General features: G+C 39.7%; 1 protein-coding gene across 3 annotated transcripts in view; it reads left to right on the plus strand.

The window, feature by feature from the left end:
- SLC7A11 (solute carrier family 7 member 11) overlaps positions 1-10319 on the plus strand; it is an 84762-nt gene extending 74443 nt beyond the window's left edge. For all 3 annotated transcript variants that reach the window (XM_018074187.2, XM_018074178.2, XM_018074173.3), the window contains 3 exons: positions 1738-1887; positions 3338-3515; positions 8522-10319. In XM_018074187.2, the coding sequence (XP_017929676.1) occupies positions 1738-1887; positions 3338-3515; positions 8522-8589 (396 nt within the window). In that variant the 3' untranslated portion in view covers positions 8590-10319. The remainder of the gene's footprint in view (positions 1-1737; positions 1888-3337; positions 3516-8521) is intronic.
- Positions 10320-20672: the final 10353 nt, after the last annotated feature.

The raw sequence follows: 20672 nt of genomic DNA on the forward strand, positions 1-20672 counted from the left end.
CTCACCGCAGGTTTCCCATATCAGAGTCTCAGATCTCTCATTCCATAAAGCCACTCACGGCGCAGCAGCGCAGGAACAGCTCAGCCTGGTGCCGCTGAGGAGGGACTCCAGCAAAGGAACCCCCTCACAGTCAACTCTCGCTTCCTTCCCAGTCTTCGGCTCCTGTCCCCCTCTCCGAGTTCATCCACTTCGCTGGCATCCCCCATCTTCATCTCCTTTGGCATGCTAAAGTAGGCATGTTCCTTTGACATCTCCTTTGTCATGTCGGCAGTTCCCGGCTCCTGCTGTGTCTCACAGTGTTTATTCACGTGGCCGGCAGTCAACTCTCTTCATCCCCTTTGTTATCCCAAAAGTTGGCAATTCACGGCCTCTTGTCTCGGGCTCCTACTGAGAACTCAATCTACATTTCAATCTGCATCTCAACCTGTGTCTTGCAAACAGATACCTGGACCAGATGTGTTCCTCAGCAATGCCCTGGTATCCCATAGATGTATGTGTAGCAACTCCAAGAAATCATGCAATCTGATTGTAAACCTACTTTATTTTATTTTTTCTTCATAGGTCTCCTTCACTTACATTATCATTAAAACTTGCATTTTAGTTATAACTGATATTTTAAACTTTTAGGGCTGACTCTATAGAGAAGAAATCTTGCCCAGTATAATTCAGTGGTAAAATTTCCTTTGACATTTACATAGAAGCAGTTTGCTTAATGTCTGTGTGTAAAGAACCAAGTACTTTATAAGTCATTAGGGGTTGGAAGACAGAGACCCACATTTGAAATATTGATTCTTCTGGTTCAAATCCATGTTGTCTTCACTTCTTCGAAAACAGGAAAGAGAGAGAGGCTGTGAATCTAGATTATTAATACAAATTAGTTTTCCTGATGTAAAGATTTAGTCCAGTGTTTTACTGCATCTGCAGTTGATTTCAACTGTTGCCTTGTTATAAATCTAAATACTCTCACCGCCAGGATCTTCCCTATTGCTGAAGAATAAGGGTTATGGGGAATTTGACTCATTCCTTCATCCCCAAACGCAAGGACATTTTTTTGTCCAGCTATTACTTTGAAATAGATTCTGGTAGGCTACACTAACCACCTAACTCAAGACACATCTCTCACTTATATGTAAGCTTTTGCCTACCTCACAGACGACTTGTATCTCAGAACAGCTTTCTGATGAGAAAACATATTTATTCTGGTGTCCCTCTCCTTGTTCTTCAGTTGCTGCCTGAGTGACAACTAAATGCTTCTTTCTGCTTAGGAATGTTTGCATTTACAATGTGCAAAAAGTCACCTTTTTCCTTCCACAAAACACCTACAAACCTCTGCTTTCATATGATCACACGTGACCAGAATTTAACTGCTCTTATTTGCATCGGTGATGAGCGAATAAAGCTGCAGTGGGCTAATACACTTGTCAGGTCCCATGGGAATGCTGCCCAGGATGCTCAAGCATTTGGGTGATGCAGTGGGCTGTGTGCCTGTGTATTTGTCTGGGTCACAGGGGACACATTTGTATTGACCATGTGTGGCCACCCAGGACAGATCTATATTGATCCACCATGGTCTCAGGGGACAGCTGTACATCGATTGCATGACAAAGGCAAGCCTGAAGTCTGTGGCACTCAGGTGTGTGCATAAGGCTGTGCTGCTTGTCCCTGTGGAAAAATTTGACATCACTGCTGTAAAATAATAGAGATTGATCTACTAAACCCCTCTTATTTCTTTTTCAGCATCCTCTCACAATGATAATGTTATTCAACGGGGATCTCTACAGCCTCCTGAATTTCCTCAGTTTTGCCAGGTGGCTTTTTATTGGACTAGTAGTTGCTGGGTTGATTTATCTCAGATATAAACGTCCTGATATGCCTCGTCCTTTCAAGGTAACCTCTGCTCTCTACTCTTTTACATGAATTCTTCTCCCTCTTCTCCATTCTGCAGTCAGACAGCAAAGGAACATTTTCTGATGTAGCAAGCTAACCTCTGTTTCAAGAAAAGCGGAGTTAAAAGAAAATAGTCTTGCACTGAATGCTCTCCGAGTGTTTCCCTGCAAGCTCCTCAGCTAAAGGCCTGAATAATTTTGCTACCGAAATTCATGTCAGGCGTAAACGTTAATATAAAACATTTATGTCATTGCCTATCCAATATCAAATACGCCAATTTTCCGTGCAAATAAGTGGTTAGTGCTATCATTATAATATTTGAGACTTGCAGTGGATTTGCAGACACAGTGATTGTGAACCCAGAAAGAAAATACTAAATAGTCCAGCCCACTGAACTGTAGCTGTTTTGGCCTTGATTCCGCCATTCTTCTTGCTTATTTCAAGTACTGTCTTACAAAGTAAGTTGTCCCATTGTGTACCCAGAAAGATAATGTCCATCATCATAAGAATGGAGGAATATATTTCTGTTTAGATGCTGCCAAGAAGTCTGTTTTGTGAAGAGCTAAGAATGTGCGCTGTTGCATTCTTGTAGGTATATCTATAAATAAGGAGGTCAGTGACACAACCTGTTTTGCTTTGATTAAAAGAAAAAATGCTTTGACAGTGCACTAAAGAGGAACAGTAATGCTTTGAGGCATGAAAGGAAGAGAACAATCTCCAAGGAATTCTCCAATTCTCCATTACACTCATAAGCCATGCCTGTAGGCGGTTCCTTCAGAGAGGTGCTAACAGAGTGATTGTAATGGTGTTCTTGAAAATTGAGTAAATAAATTTGATATTGTTACTTTGTGTGCTTTCAACAGTGACGCTGATAATGCTATCAGTCATACAGTCAGAAAGGGCTTTTTCAGGGGCTATCAGTTGCATAACACTATCAAATGTCTTTATCCTAGTCAAATTGGTGTTTAATTTGCTCTCTTCCTGCTAGATTTTGATTTTTACCTTAGGAAGAAAATCAATATGTTCTTAATAGTTTTAAAAGGTGACTTGAGCTCCTGGTTGTGTTTTAAAACGTTTTCTGATGGGTAATTATCAAAGTGGAAATCTTTACTGTGGTTAGAGCTGTTTACTTATCTGCTGGGGAATTAGAGAAAGGACTTTTACAATGTAACTTATTTACAGTCCTTGCGTTTTAAAGGATGTAAAACACTGTAGTATTTTAGAGTGTAATTAAGAGACTTCTGTGGTACTCACTGCACAGCGCTCTGCAGGGCTGGGCTTCTGCAGTCACTGGCATTTTGTGTGTGTGTTCTAGACACCCATATCTCTGCAGAACTGTCCTGTTGGGCTGGGCTTTATCTAATTTACATTTCATGGAACATTAAATGCCTTAGTCATTACTTTACATTGACCCTGTTATTTAATGATTCTTCGTGTGGTTATGTTTCAGGTTCCTCTATTTATTCCAGCATTGTTTTCCTTCACCTGTCTCTTCATGGTTGCACTGTCACTTTACTCTGACCCAGTGAACACAGGGATTGGATTTGCAATAACCCTGACTGGCATTCCTGCCTACTACCTCTTTATTGTATGGGACAAGAAGCCAAAGTGGTTCAGAAAGCTCCTAGGTAAGTCCTGGTGGGACTCCTCTCCTTCATGCTTACTCCAGGAGTTTCTCAGGGCTCTCCGTGTGTTGTGAAATCCTTCTGGTCAATCCTCTCAGCTGCCATGAGCTGGGGATGACAACACAAGTTTCTTTTCAGCACATGCTCTAGCACTGCTCTGCCAGTTGCAATCAATATCTACTGACTAATGAGCTACTTTACAGCAAGGCTATTCTTCCCCAGTGATTGATTTGAAATGACTGATGCTCCTCCCACTGTCCTCTTCCTCTCTCCCTCCCCTGCAAACATATAATTCCTTTTAAATCACCCGACCCCTTCCCCTGACTGTTGTTCTGTGCTAATAGAGACAGTTCTACACTTCTTGGAGAATCAGTTTGGAGCCTCAAGCATAACAGTTGTGATGATAGGATGGGCTTGGTGCTCCCTGCTGAGACCACGCCTTTGTGGACCACTGAGGAGTATTTGGAATAGGACAGGTTCAGGAAGGTTGGTTATGGGGATATTGTCCTTAGCAGTGGCTCCTGACAAAATTGTAGCAAAATATAACATGCCTGAAATGCTTCTATGGAAATTGTTTCTGTGCTTCTTCAAATGACTTTTTTGTGATTTGTCTGTACTATTTCATGCACTGAGAATCATTTGTATACCATTTCTGAAAGTTTTTGAAAGCATATGCGGAAGTTCTGATGTGTTAGAGAAGGATTATTTGGAACATTTCAATCAGAAGTCAGTATAATTTATTATAGCTGCCTATTCTTCTCTCTTTTTTTTTTTTTTTTTTTTTTGTTACTCAGATGGTTAGGTTTCCAAAATGAAGGGAATTTTAAAAACATGAAACAAGACTATTGGCAAAATATTTCAGGAATGCTAGATATTTTATCAAACCAAACCAAAAGAACATCTCTTTTTCTGCAGAACTATAACTCAACCTGTGCAAGTTTCTAACTAAAAATAATTTTTTGTATAGATGCTGAATCAAAAATGCATATTGTCTTCTATGCTGCAGTCTTAAGCAATGATTTAAAATGAGCTGCTCACAAGAAAATAATAGTTTCTATATGTTATTACACTATAACCAGTTATATGTATTTCTCTATATAAATACGTTACATAATTACATCCTATCTGTTGTAGAATCTATGAATTTCCCACTCAATTCATGCTGGGAGGTCCATAGACAATAGGGCAGAAAGTATTTACAGAAAAATATGTTGGTTTAAGGCTAGCACACTCTTAATTTTATATCCATAAAGTTTTAAATTATTTGCAGTGTCCTGGGAATGGGTAGAAACCTCCAGTGCAAATTAAAGCAATTGTATGCAAAAGGATATTCTATTAAATAGTTGGAGTTTAGTCTGTTAATAATTTCTCAGTCTTGACATTTAGGGACTGGGAAATTTTCCCTTATCAAACCCCAGGAGTTTTTTTGTGTTTTCTGTCGTGTCTCAGAGGTTTTGGAATACAGTTACTTGAATCTTTGGCCACAGGATGCCAGTGTTGGACTACATTACTTGGGCAAGAGAAAAAATATTCTCTTTAAGGTAGACTGGATAAATGCGAAGATTTTTCTGCCAGCTGTGACAATGAAGGTGAATAATTTCTAGCTTTTGAGATAGCACAAAATTCTTCTCCTAGAAAGGAGGCTTGGTGCCTGTGTCATACCTATGGATGGGCACGGTGTACTGACTCAGAGGGGAAAGCAGCAGAAGCCAGTCAGTGGGTGAAACAGCTTGTTTGCTTTGCAATTATTATCCCCAAAATAAGAACAGTAGTGGCAGAAAACTGATGCTGACAGTTTTGGGGTGAAGCAGAGAGGAGATTTACTTGTTAAATAAAAAGATTTTCTTTTTCCTCAGAAGAAGCAATAAACCTTCTGTGTGGAGTCATTAAACTGGCATTATTTTGTGAGTGTTAAGGGACCCCCATTGTATAGCCTGAGAACATTTTCTAAAGGCATTGAATGAGGATAAATTCACTTAAGGTACCTCTGTGAGATATAGAAAAGTCATTGGCCAGCTGCAAGCTTGATATTCTAACCTTGAAACAATATGCATTAGATGTACATAGGCATGAAAGTGTAATTCCAGACATGAGGTAAAGGACAAAACGAAAGAATGGTATTGTTGTTTAAAAGGTAGCTTTTTGCCAGATTAACTAGGTAGCTTTCTTTGAGAAGATAACTAGTTTTTCTAGATGAAGAAGAATGTGAGGAATACAATCTCCTTAGATTTCAACAAAGCATTTTGTGTAATACCAGAGGGGGAGTGGGAGCCTGTTAGTCTGCACACAGGACTGTGCTACCAAAACTGTGCCCAGACTGCTTCATCTGCCCAGATCAGTGCGTGGGCAGGCTGGGGTAGGGCTTTACCCATTTGCTAGGTCACCTTGTTGAGGAACTGACAGGTTCAGCTGCCCCGCTGTGCTGTGGCAGGAAGAGGTGACTGCTCCTCATAAACCCTTTATGGAACATGTGTTGTTTAAGCAAAGGTCAGCACTGGTGCAAAAACACGTGGATACAGACCAGCCCCACGTAAGATCAGGCTCAGTGTCCTGAATAAGCTTTGTAGAGATCAGAGGAGAGGGATGTTGAACAGCCACAATGAGTAGTGGGATAAAATACCCAGCCTGAAGATACATACATTTCTGAAAGGGGTTTTAGGCTGATTACACAAGCAGAGCCCCCCATGGATTACCCAAGGAATCCTCTTCCAAGGTTGAATGTCTTCTGTATGTTTTGACTGCCCTCAATGGCATTTACATTGCCCATTCTCCATATGAAATTACTGTATTTGACAAAAGGTGACTTCACAGTTTGTGGGTCCATAGGTTCTGGGCGGTATTTTGCAGCTGGAATAACATTTTATTCTCTCCTTTTCCAAAGAAATTTTGCTGTAGCACCAGATGTGCTGGGACAAATAATTTTCAGCTAGTACAGGCTTCATTTGACCTCTGCTTTCTTGCTTTTTGCAGAACTAATGTGAAAATGAAAAAAGTCAAGCCTAGCAAATACTACAAAGCAGATCAGTGTGTAAAAGGATGCGGCATCAGCACAAGAATGCTTCTGTTTGCACTTCCTCAGTCAAAAATCCAACCTTAGACTCATATTTAAAACATCTATTTCTTTTCAGTGGATTGAATTACAGGAAACTTAAAAGTTAAATCCTGCTTTTTTTTTCATAGCCTGAGCCCTTGCTGGAAATGAGATCTCTTTATATAACGAAATGTCTCTGTCAGGGTTATTTAGCAACACCAGAGGATCACACTTGCTCACTCAGGACAAACTGTGATATGCTCAGTTTCCTTCTCTTGGTCGAGTTTGTGATGGGACACACAGGAAATTATCCTAGCATTTTGTTGTCTCAGATGTCATGTCCAGTCTTACATACATGCATTAAACTCCTGCTTTCTTTCCTCACCCAAACTTTATGTGGTGCTTATGTAGATATCAGGTCTGGTTTTTTTTTATGAAGGTGGTCCCCTGATACCTATTTTCAGTGAATTCTCCTCTTGAAAGGGAAAATTAGGGTTTAAAGTGGAGTGGGGAAGTTATCTGTACCATCACAGTACGTTAAATTGTATTGTGACAAATGTGAAGTTAGTCCTTTGACTCCAGGTAGTACTCTGAGACACTGACTGGAGACAGGTTGGAACATTGTTTAGGGGAAAATACTCTGTATACTGATTTATTCTGAGTACATTGCAACCAAAAAATGCAAAGAAGACCACCAGCTTGTCTGCTCCCCTATGGCTTCATCCCAGCACAGAGCAAAACTGCTGCATGGAAATGGAGGAGTGGGCAATGTCTTGCTGCTGGTGGCTCTGTCCACTTTGGTGAACAGGATATTAAAATCACAACACACTCTAGAGTTGCCCAGGCTTTCCCTCTGCTACCATGCACTTTTCCAAGAGCTGTTACACCATTGCTCAGCTTCATAAAATTCTGGTTATCCCTTTGTTCAGCCTCCAACTTGGAAGAGGTGGGATGGCAGGAGCGAAGCCCTGCTGTTTTTCTGCTGCTGGCTTTCCTCCTGTCTTTCATCCCAGCTGCGCTCAGCCCAGCTCTGACATGCCCACTGTGGGTAGGGAAGGCAGGTGGGAGGAAAATGAAGTCCCTGCAGACTCTCAGCCCCTTTGACACTATCAGTTTATAGTCTAAGGGCAAGCTGGCTTTGCACTGAACTGGTGACATCCAGAGAAAAGAGCAAAAGATGGTGGAGTCTGCCTTAGACAGGAGGTCAGGGAAGTGGTTTCAGTTCATATCTTCTGTGAGTTGCACAATTTTACCCTCCTTGCTTTACGCTGGTGTCAGTGTTGACATTTCTGTGTCATACAAGAACAGACAAGGAAAATCAGAACTTTCTTTTACAACAATTCCTGCTTGTTTAAAATAGGTTACTAAAAAAGAGTGACAAGTGAAAGGAATAGTAAGAGAATGCTCTTTTACTATTCTGTATGTAAATTAACTGTGCCATTTATGAATCATTACCCTAAAAGGAAAACCAACAAAAGCAGTAGAAGGAAATAAATGTCCAGCGTGACAAAAAGACAGCATGAAGTTTCTTTGGATATGTGATATTCTTAGACCTGTGAAGCTTTGTAATTATTATTTCCTTTAATTTTAGGTTTTTTTTTTATTTTTTCTTTTTGCTTAGGCAGGTTTTGCTACAGCTAAATTAACTTGTTTGAACTCTCCTAGACATTTATTTCAACATAGCAAATTGGTTAAAACTAAGCTGTCGTGCAGAGTAGTCATGTTTCAAGATAGCCTTTAAATGCTTGCAGACATTTATTGAATAAGATTATACATCCATGCCTTTCCATTATTATTGTATGTGCATAGCCTAGGATCAGAGGCAAAGAAAACATAGTTAAAAAGAAAAAAAAATTTAATTATATATGTATATGTGGAAATAGGCTGTATAGCAGCTAAGTTTCCTGTCTGCTTCTGCCTGCCCCATCTCCCCCACAAAAAATCCCCAAACTTCCCATGTGTATGCTTTTCTTTGCAGGCAGGGTAACCAGAACATTGCAAATCCTCCTGGAAGTCATCCCATCAGAGGAAGACCAGAAATTGTGATCTTCATGTACAGCTTTTGGCTTGCTGTTTCATTTCAACCTGAAATCAAGAGAGCAGGGAGATTTATCCCCCTTCTCAACATCCTGCAAACTGGAGGAACAAGTCACAGTCGAGATGGAAACCGAGCAAGTCACTTACCAGAACTGTATTTTACAATGCTTTTGCAAAATATTTTTTAATGTGGTTGGTTTATATGTAGAAAGCAAGAACTTGTGTTATGAGGGAACTCGTCTCTTCAATAGTTCTTTTGTTACAGAGTCCTATTTTAACAAACTGTAGGTTCGTCAAGCTGGGATTTTTGTTGCCTTGTCACTGAAAACAGGTTTAAGTGATGTGTAAGTAGTAGTGGGGTCTTCTGTGAAGAATTTATCCTGCTTGCTGTCCCTGGAGTTCCCAGCTCTCACCAGAGAAAGGGTGAGAGAAACCTGCTGAGTTTCACATAATATGTTCTTCCTGTCAAACTGTTTGGCAGCCTGATTTGACTTCTCTTGTCTTGCTGGAAGCCCCAGCACACTGATGATGAAGCACAGCGGTTTCCACACCTTTGTGGTGGCAAGTTCAAGATTTCTTCATTCCAGAGCTCTTATACTATGACTGACAGGAACATCTTTTGAGACTTAATATTTCTGCCAGTGGGGCAGGAAGATTTTAGCATGGGAACAGTAAATTTATGCATGTTTAAGTTTTTACCAGTCTGGAGATGATTACTGGTTTTACCAGTGTTTCTTTGTGTACATGTACACAGGAAATCCAGCAACTTGAGTAATAACCTTCAAAACAGTCAAAACATTTGAATGTGATCTCCGTTGCTGTATGAATATTTCCTATCTGGAAGCGTAGGGTCCTGCAGTTATCAGTCAGGCAAACCCAATTTAAAAGTTTTATATCAGTGTTGGTAGGCAGAAATAGATGTCACTGGTGGGAACTTGGTATAGACATGGCCATAAATGCAGTGCCTTTTTATGAATAAGGTATAAGGCAAGCTACAGCACATTTGTTGATCTGAGTAGGATATGCGCCTGATCTGTGGGCTTTTCACTTAAGCACACTCCAGTTAACTGGGCTTTGGAACACTGAGGAACAGGTGCTCTGCCTGCCTTCTCAGGGGTTTTATCTCAGCAGAAACAGAGAAAAGCCATCAAAACTGATAAAATCAAATTAAATTCACCTTCAGAACTGTTTTTGAGCTGAGCTCTGGCTCAAGTATGAGCTGAAGTTTTGCCCTTTTTTTAAAGAGAGTTGTAGATAAAGAAATTTTTTAATGCTTAGAAATTCAGTTTTATATTGTTAACGACTACTCAACCTTAAGATTAAGGTTTGTTATCATTCTGTTAAGAATATAATACTTAACTATTGAATGCACTACTTTTTGAGCTGCCTGCTGTCAGCAAATCATATGTTTCATGAAAGCTTTTATGGAACTAAGCAGCATTAAACTTCCGAAATTGGGAGAAAAGCACAACTTGTAGCCAGACCACTACAGTAAAGGGAGACTGTGTATTGTATATGTGTTGTATATATCCAGAATATCCTCTGCTTTAAGGGTGTACAGTAATATGTCTTAAATTTATATATGTTTTCCTTTTTTATATCTCTGTGGTAGAATATCACAGAAGTAGAGAAATGCAAGTAATGTAAAAGAGCAGTAATTTAAGACACAGAAAACATTTTGCAAACAATTTTTTCTTTAAATGTTTTCTGTTTGCAGTAACTTAAAAGTGTTATTTGAAACTTTTTGAGACAGGTTTTTGTTTTGACAGTAGATGTGTTTAATTAGTGCTTACGTTTGGGTCAGAGTTCTGTCTTTGAGGTCATCTCCTGCCACCCCTGTTTATCAGGGTTTGGCCTGTGTTGTCATGGAACTTCTTCGGAGTACACAAACTCTAATTCTCTCTGAAAGAAATAAATTATCTGGCATCCTTCAGGAGTGCACCTAACCCCTTCCTCCACTGACAGATACTGAGTGCATGGGATCCAAAGCAAAACTACCCGAAGAGTGTGTGGTGTGTGATTTTCAGCTCTGACTGTTTCATCCCATGTATTCACCCCTATTGTGCCACGTTACTTGAAAGTTTAAATGTAGGCAGTGTTAACTTGTAGAAATAAATGGGCTCCATAAATATGACTGAATGTTGCTTTATTTTCCCATCGTGGTCTTTAAAGTTTAGAAATGTATCTGAAGCCTGATTCAATGAACACATTTTTGCTGGGTTTATTTCATGTAAGGGGTTAATTTGTCCCAAGGGGTATCCTATGACTCATTGACTGTGAAGTTGTATATTTTAGGAAGAAAAAAAAAATACCTGCAAAGTAAAAAACTATTTTCTTGAAAGTGCACAAGGATTCTAATTTCAGGCTTAGTTTCTTTAGTACATGTAATCACAATGCAAAATAATGTAATTTGGTTTCCACTGTATTATGAAAGTCAGTATTAAGGACTTTTATTAGACCTGGAATTATCCTCACAAATGGAGGAAAACGAGGATGCAACATTTTTTTTCGTCATCAGGTTACTTTTTAAGACTTATAAATATTTTCTTCATAGTCATAAAGGAAATTCTTCTAGAATAAAGGATGCATTTTATATATAATATTTCTTATTAAGGCCTGAGGTGGTCAGAGGCTATTTCTGTGGAGATTTTCAGTGATCCTTGATTTTATTTTTTTCTTGCCTTACCTATATATAAATATAACATTTTGTCTGAATGTCTGTGCTCCTTCTATTTGATTTTCAGAGGAAAATCAACCTTAAATTTAAGAATGTTTTTCAAATATTATTCTACAGAAGAAGATAGAAGTTACTTATATCCACAGGGTGGGTAGCTAATTGTGTTGATGCAACAAGATGAAAAGCCTTTTCCATTATGTTCAGTACCTCCAGAATTTTTGATTCAAGCATTAGCCATATATCAGGATCCAGACAGATTTTAATCAGCATAGGTCTTAGAGAAATGGGTGTTGATCTTTTTTTCAGGAGGAATTAGATATTTCTCTTTTCCAACATACCTATCAAATATTGTGTTTAATGGCCTGCAGAGCACAGATGGCTCAGACAGCAGAGCATGGAGCAGATAACACACTGCAATCCATGAAATCCATGCAATCCAGTGTGTGAAGTGTGAGTATGTCTGGGAAGGATACAAATGCCAAAGTTTGAACCCAGGAGGGAGTGGTCAAGAGGAAGGGCAGTGTGTGATAACCCCTGTTTGGTTACAGGGCTGCTGCCTGAGGCTGGGGACTCTTCTGCACCGACCACAGTGTCCGTACAGCTGCTGGCACAGGGAAGGCCAGTAACAAACACCAGTTTGGGAACATCATGGGAACTTCAGACATTTGAACTGGATTGTACTCTTAAACTTACTCACACTCTATACATAGTCTATGCAGGTGATTTTTGTGCAGGTGAGGACAACCATCCTAAAAATGTACACTTGTGCCCATGCTGGGTCTCCCCTTGGCAGGATAAATCTCAGGGAAGGCTAGTACTGCCAAAGGGAGATGACAGGTACCTCTGTGCCCAGAAAGATGCTCTTGTCTGTAGAAGACATCAGTTGAGATGTTTTTTTTTTTCCCTCTTGAACATCCCCCTGCATTCTTTGAACCATGAATTCTTTGAATTCTCTGTGGTGATGAGTCTGGAGTAACTGCAGAAAGCCTCCTTACCTTAAACATGAACTGGGGATTCGTTGAGACTTGGCAAACTGATGGAGTTTTCTGCTTGCCTTCAGAAGCCTGTATAGTTTTCTTGTATGTTAGTTCATGTTTAATTTGTTTTCTGTTGTCTTTTTGCCAAGGAACTGTTGGGGAGCATGTCAACAATTGACACCAATTCTGTTTACATTTCATTTCTTGTTTCGTTTTTATTCAAAGGAACTTTTGAAATAATTTTTTCCTTGAAGTGCAAAGACCCAAATGGATAAAACACCTTTTCCAACAAAGGCTTGACTTTATCAAGAGAGAGTTTGGATCCTCTTTTACATTCCCTGTAACAAGAATGTCTATGGTGTTGTGATCTAAACCAAAGCTTTGATATTTTCTAAATACCATATTGATGATGATCCAACATGGTTATAAAACTGCTGTAGCTGCAGTCAGTTTTATGCTTCTGTAGCTCATTCTCTCTTCCCAATGCAAGCTACAGAACTCTCCTTCTGCTAAGCTTTTTCTACAGACCTTTTTTGGATCCCAGGAATTCACCTACATCTTTGAAAAGGAAATGCCATCCCTTCCTTTGTGGTGCACCTCAGCACCCAGAGCTGTATGTTAACAAGTGACTATAGCTCCAGAGGGGTGCCTTGCTAAGCCCAGAGGTTGTTCAGGGAAAGTTGGAGTCCTGGGTTTTAAAAAGTAGTTGGTTTTGCAATCATCTCTCGTACTTACAATGTTACATAAAACTGTTACCTAGGAATTTTGGTGGATTTTTTTCTTTTATGTAATTTTTGTGTGTGTGTGTGTTTGATTTATTTTTTCCCTCCCCTCCCTGTTAATTATGAGAAGTTAAATGTTACGGGATCTTTTTCTAAATTTACCCTGTGCCTTTGGCTCTGCCTGGAAGAAAGCCATTCGATGCAGTTTCAGCTGCCAATATTTCTTTGCCACTCAGTCATTACAGAGTAATTGGATCTAAAGTACATGTACAATTAGCTGCTAGTAATGCTGACTTGTCTTAATTATGACTTCCAGCTGATTTCTAAGGATACTAATCAATGAATATGCATAGCACAGCATAGCAGTCAGACTGGTAAAGATGGTTAAATCTTTCTGAGAAGCTGAACTTTCATGGTACCTACATATCAAGCTGTTTAAAAGCATCAAGGCAGGATCTCTGGCTTAAAGTGAATTGAGGCTTTCAGAAGGGCTTGTGATGCAGCCCAGGTCACAATGTGTGCAAAGCCTGAGAGGTTTTAGACTGTATAGATGTGTGCATTCTGCCAAACTTGGCAAAATTTCTGGGAGAAAATGAAGAAAATCTTAGAGGTATAAACATGACCTCCTGGGCAGATGATTGTTCTTTCCATTTCCTCAGTGCTTTCTCCTACATTCACCTGACTGAAGACTACAAATAAATTTTCGCTGAAAGCATTGCCTTTCAGTGCCTCCTTCGCAAGCCAGCTTTTTGAGGCATCTGTGTTTAATTTTAAGCTGGGTGCTCCTCTTACCCATCTGCTTGAGAGTTTTTTAGGCCTCATATTTTTCCTCATCTGAAAACTCTCATGTCATAATCTGAGAGACTTGGAGAAAATGTTTGCTACTCAAAAAAGTGTGTGTGTGTGTGGAGGAGCGTAGATCAAGTTCAGTGTAGGAGTGTAGTGTAGATGACACTCCACAGCCCCCAGCCCTGGAGCCTCTAATCCAGCCCCAGAAGGGCTATTAGCCCCTGGCACACCAAAAGCCCCACCTGTGGGGAAGGCCCTGCAAGACCAGAGCAGATAAATGCAATTGCAGAGGTGTACATGTGGTCTCAGCCCATGTATCTATGAGATAGTGCTGGAATTCAAGTGGTGATTATTAATCTTTCTCTGTCCCTTTTCTCTCTCTCTCTCTGCCCCCCTCTCTCTCTCTCCTGTCCCCCCTGATCCTCTCTCCCCCCACCACAGACTTTAGTTGTTTTGAACTAGTAATCATTTTCTCCAGTCCTTCACACACAGAAAACCAGTTTTCCAGGCTGTAGCAGTACTTTAAAAAAGTAGCACAATCACAAGTTAGAGTCACATAAAGCTCTAAAGCGGTTCCAAGCAGCTCCTCCCTTACCAGCTCATACAGTTTTCTTTGCAGATTGGGGCTGGAGGATCTTAAAGCTTATCACGGCAAATACTCAGCTCCTCTTGGGTATCCAGGATATGCTGTAGCATTTTAAGAGAATCCTTGCACTCCAATGCCCAGTGAGAGATCCTGACACAGCCAAGCTGGTGGTAGAAAATTTGGGCACGTGACATGCCCTGCTTGAGGTTATGGAAACTCTGGGGGGATACTGAGAGATCTGGACACTATATGCACAACAATGAATTTTACGATTAGACATCTGTGTATACTTAATTACCTACATATTTTCAATTACCAATGGCTTCATTTAAAAATATCTGTTATCCATTTCTAGGGGGACATTTCAGATTTCCTGAGTTTTTTTCTTTTTCAATATTCTTTTTTTTCTTTTCTTTTTGAGCATTCAGGACAGTTCCCTCAAGTGTTCTGCTTGAAAGCTGGGGCAAGCAAAGAAGCTTTTAAGGGAATTCTCTCTATTTTCACTTGACATACTGTACAGTGCAATTCAATATTCATAAATTACTTTTGGCTGCTGTTAGTATTTCACATCTCTGTTTGCTAATTCATGTGCCCGATATATTTAAAATAAATCATTAAATGCCAGGGGATTTGATGCTTGTTCCACATGCAACAGCTCACTATTGAACAAAACTCCAGTACTTTGTACTGATGCTAAACCCTAGCTACCTTTGATTTTATAATAAATATATGAGTCAGAGGCAGGATAAATCAGAGCCTGTACTGTCAGGTTGGCAGAAATGATTGATCATACCTTTATGAAGGCTCTGCATTTGACTGCAAGTCTCATACAGCCCCAGAGATCATACAAAGGCATCTGTATGATGAAAAGCAGGCTAGCTTAGAAGACAGCATACGGTGCTGCACCAGTGTCATATTTATCGAGTGGAGTATGTATGTTGAAATGCTTCAGGTTGTAGCTCATGGCAATAATTATCTCTTGTGTTGAATCAATCATGACCCATTTTTATTCCTTTACCCATATTTTAAACAAAAATTGTTTTCAAAATCCTTTCCAAAATGGAAATGTAAAACCTTTATCTAAAGCAGACACATGTGAGTAATAAAACACCTCATCTCTGCACTCACTCAGAGTTGCTGTTTTTAGAAATGAAATCATTATATGTTAGTCAAAAGGTTAGGTGGTCACCCAAACACTCCCCCTTCTTCCTGCTTAGAAAAAACCTGTTTACTTGGGTATCAGAACCATTTTAGTCCTACAGATTTGGGTTTGATTTGTTGCTGTTTGGCTCTTGGCAATGGACGTTTGCACCAAAACTCTGGGCTTGAATATTGAATATTGGTCTGAAACCCAATAACTTACCCGGGCAGAGGGGGCAAGAGGCAGTAGCACGTGGCTGTTTCCCTGTCCTGGCCTTGTTGGTGAGGGGTTTGTGAAGCCATCGTAAGAGTGGGACTCGTTTGGGAGCTGCACTCCTGGGGAAATTGAATTTCATTTGTATTATGAATGTGCCCACATACAAACCACAGACTGGTGCAGTATGATGTGCTGGGTTTTTTCTTCACAATTTTTCCAAGATGTTATTTGACATGTATTTATGTTTGACTTGTGTGGCTTTAATTTGGCTTTCTCTTCTATTATGCAAATGTTTTTCTGTACACACATATACATATATGTATGTGTGATTTAGGGCTAGTGATGGAGAGGTGCATTCCTGTGTTCCAAGTTTAAGAAAATCGATGAAGTATTATTTAATGCGCGTCAACTTAATTTTTAATACTATTTCTGAAGTAAATTGCAGCAAGCACATAACCATCCACCATGGAATTATAAATTGGTATAGAATGTGTGGGGAAAAGGCTATATGCCAGAATCATTAGAAAGCTCAGTTCCCCACTCCAGCAACACAAAGCAGTCATAAAGCTGAGGTTGGAATTACACACGGCAAATGGTATACACCAGTAAATCTGGCCCTAGTAATTTTATTGCAAATGACATACAAGGCAGAAAAAGCATTTAGATAATTGAAATTAACACTTTTAACAATGATCTGTTAAAGCAGTGTATAACAATTAAGAGATTCTTTGAAACTCTCTGTAATAAATCTATAGTACTTCAAAATCTATTTTTCTCTGATATAAATGAGATAAAATAAGATGGACCCTCTTTTCCTCTAAGCATGGAACATCTTTTTGGTCAGGTATCATACCAGTCCCTAGTTTGCCAAACACTACAATTGTGCATGGACTGAAGGCTTGTTATTTTGGTCTTGGAACAAAGCTAGATAGAAATGGAAAAGATAATAAAAGGGAGCTACTGGAAAAACATAAAACAGATTTTTCTTTTCTTTTTTTTTTCTTTTTTTTGATTGATGCCAATCTGCACCTGTGTTTACTCACATCAAAGTGACTGTGCATACTGGGTCATGGGAACATAGCCCTTGGGTAAGTAGAAAGGCTGCTGCAAACTATGAAGTCCTTTGGAGTCCTTGTAAGCACTAATGTAAGGTTTTGGGTAATCTTCACTGATACTCTAAGAAAGAAAAGTTTTCTATTTCGTATTTCATCCATACCATGTTTTTCAAAGTTGCTCTTAAAATACAACTGTTTCCTTTCTTTCTAACTAAACTGATGAAAGGGAAGATTGAATCTGTCAGGCAATAAATCACCTTTTTAATCTTGAATCAGTTGTTTGAATCATTGTTTGACCATGTTATTGGCCACTGTCTGTCATTATACTGCCTCCCAAAGCCACCAAACATGGAGACTGCTGTCTGACAGAGCCCCATCCAGGGGGCAAGCCTTTAAAATGCACCTGTGAAGAAATCTGGGTGTCAGTGGAAACACTGCCCTGCATGATGTTGTGCACATGGGTAAAATGTTTCCCTGTGGATTAGAACCAAAACTCCATCTGAACCCCTTTTAAAACTGAGCTTCCTCCAGTATCCGTTGCAGCGGGTCCGAAATAGGTTTTGCTACGTGTGTTCTGTGGAGAAATCTGGCCATCATTTTCCAAGCTATCAATCTGAGCTCTTTCATGAATACCAAATTCATTTCAAAAGAATCAGATTCAATAAAACAATTTCTGTAGGGAAAGAAACAGTGTTGAGAGAGCGAGTGAAATATGGGTTTGCATTAAATTCCCTTTTTTGTCAGATGATAGGGATGCTTCAGAAGTACTATTGCAAACATTTTAAAAATAAAACCCAATCCTCCAGACCTACATAAAACATTTTTTCTCTAATAAAAATAGATAAGCATGTGTGTGAGAAAGAGGGAATAAAGCATTACAGGTGGGAGAACACATAAGAGCAATGCTCTGTGTATTAATGCTGAGCCTGTGGGGAAGGAGTGCCTGCAGCAAGGGAGTTGTGCTACCGAAATTTTGGGATACCACTCCAATATTCATGTTTTTACTCCCAGGCACCTCCAGCACCAGTCTTTCAGGTGCTGCCACTGTGGAGAAATTTGGCTGGAATGGCTTTTTCCTGTCTGGGTGGTGGAAAAGAGAGGCACGAGCTGCAGAAGCAATGCACCTGGGAAAGTCATCAGCCCCTATGGAGATGTGGCCTGTGACCTACACTGTGTGGTTCCTGTCCTCCCTATACCCAGGGGGACTCTTGAATTTAGTGAGAGCCAAGGCTGGGGAAAAATGGGTGGCTTTTGAGAACCCATCCAGAACCCTGTTTGTGACAAATGAGAGCTACTGGAAGCTCTCAAACCATGAAGTCTTTTATACTGAGGTACAATAGACCGTATAAAAGAAATAAAGCCCCAAAGCGAACATATCAGTGCTGCCAGTGTGGTGAGTATTTCTGTGCTTCTGTCTCTGTGGGGGATAATTAATTCAGCTCCCTGAAGAGGCAAACACATCTCAAGGAAAAAAAAAAAAAGGCCTCAGTTCCTGAGGGCAGTTGCAAATGCTGGCTTATTTTAGGAGGCTGAAGAAAAGAAGAAAGGTAACAGCAGGGAGACAGGGCTAAATTGAGGATCAGGAAAGTATGCTAACAGAGTCATCACCTGTAAGAAACAATGAGCAGAGTTCTGTCCCTATGAATTTCCAGTCATGGTGTCTTCCCTATGGAAGAGGCAACTACAGGCTTAAAGTCCTCTTAAAGGAGGATGTCAGAGAGACAGACTTATCTCTCTTTTCAGAGAAAACTGATGGCTGATGGATAAAACCTGAGGGCAGGTAAGAGGTGCCTGGGACAAGTTATATTGACTAGGACTGAGCTGAAAAGTGTCCATGCTGCTGTGGCATTCCTTTTTATGAGCACAGAATGAATGTTCATATAAACCTTTCAAGTTCTCTGTTTGCCTTTCGTATTTCCCCCCATATTTACATTCAGGGAACAAATGCATTTGAGTTTGGGTGACTTCTGCTATGAGGTTTGGTTCATGTGTGTATGTGCGTGTGTGTCCCAGGAGCCTCCAGCCAACAGATGGGACCAAAAAAAGAAGAAAATTGAGACCCAGGAATTCATGTGACAAAGGGGACACACAGCCCAAGACAGGTCATTTCCCAGACAGGCACCCATCATATTCTGCTGTAGGTTCTTTGAAGTGGTGCAGAAATAATTTCCCTTCACTTGTAAATGTGGGGTAAATCTCTGGGGGGAGGGGGAGGAGGGGGGAAATATCCCTGAAGTACTGTGTTTTTAAAGTTTTTCTGTCCTGCCTTTCTTCATTATGAAAATTTAGTCTGGAAATATTTGTAGCTTCCCATCCTGTGCTTAATGCACCTGCAGTTTATGCAAATTAATTTCCTGATGTGTTTTGTTACTAACACATGGACAATGCATTTTTTAGTGATGTTTTTGAAAATTGCATCTCCTTTTTCTGCTAATATTGTAGTAATTAACAAACGGTGGATTTTTGAGCATCAAATGGTATTCAAACATATTCAAGAAATATGGTTTTGAAACCTTCAGTCTACAATTGAGGAATTATATCCATAAAACAATTGTGATTGGTTAAGACAGGCACATGATACTGATTCTGTTCTGCCAAGGCACCTATTGATGTTGTGGATGTCCCATCCCTGGAAGTGTTCAAGGACAGGCTGGATGGGGCTTTGAGCAACCTGGTCTAGTGGAAGGTGTCCCAGCCCATGGCAGGGATTTGAAACTAGATGATTTTTGCCAACCCAAACCATTCTTTGATTTGTGTTCAAATCAGAACAGAACAGAAGGGCATGCAAAGTGCTTCAGTTACAATTAAGCGTTTGAAGTAATAAAATAATATATAAAAAGACAGCAACAGGTTTTGGTTTTCTGTGGTTTGAAGCAAAGTATAATTTGATATACTTTGAACTTAATATTCAAATTTGAGAGTAACTTACAGAGCCCTAATTTAGAAGTTGTGGACTCTATTTGGAGCAGTAAATTTATTTATTTTTTCCTCTTAACTGTGTTCATATTGCTCATTGGGTTCCAAAAGTACTTTGAAATTTTTGCCTGCAAAGCCTAAAATTCAAGTCCATTCCTGAAAGATTTTGTTCATTAGAAAATCCCAAAAACCAAACCAAAAAACCTACTTTGTTTTTATTTTCTGCACTCTGGATACAGTTCAGATTCTTGTATTCTTGGCAATGCTAGGAACAGACCAGGGACTATCATTCCAGAGGCAGCTATCTGAAATCTAGGCAGAGTTATGGATTTTACATTAACAGCCTATTTTGCAGAAATCCTTTAGTCCTCATTAACAAGAGGTCTGATAAGTATCATGATACTGTTGCTTTTTTATTTATGTTTCTATTATTTCAAAAATTGATTGTAACTCAGTTCAGTTGATAGATAGGTTTTCCTATCTATTATAATACGCCATATTCAGCATGCTTTTTTTTAGACAACAATTTATGTTTAGAAGTTGTAGTCCAGAAAATCTTATCTTTCTTCATTTCTTTCTGGTTTTCATTAAATATATTTGTATTAATTGGCAATGCTCAGAGTCCTACATTTTGGTCTGCAGTTGTCTTACTGTCAAAAGCCTGCAGTGTTGTTCTGCTTTTCTTGGTAGTCAGTGTTTGTTCTTGTACACTGTTACAGGGTTTCCTTACAAAGAGATTATTGATAGGACAAGGGGGAAAGGCTTCAAGTTGAAAGAGAGCAGGTTTAGCATAGTTATTAGTCAGAAATTTTTTACTGTGAGGGTGGTGAGACACTGGCACAGGTTGCCCAGAGAAGCTGTGGATGCCTCATCCCTGGAAGTGTTCAAGGCCAGGTTGGATGTGGCCCTGGGCAACCTGCGAAACATCCCTGCCCATGGCAGGGGAACTGAAACTAGATGATCTTTAAGGTTCCTTCCAACCCAAATCAGTCTATAATTCTATGATTACCTCA

Source organism: Manacus vitellinus, unplaced genomic scaffold (genome assembly GCF_001715985.3).
Source record: "Manacus vitellinus isolate BGI_N305 unplaced genomic scaffold, ASM171598v3 scaffold_0_pilon, whole genome shotgun sequence".
Classification (NCBI taxonomy): Eukaryota; Metazoa; Chordata; class Aves; order Passeriformes; family Pipridae; genus Manacus; species Manacus vitellinus.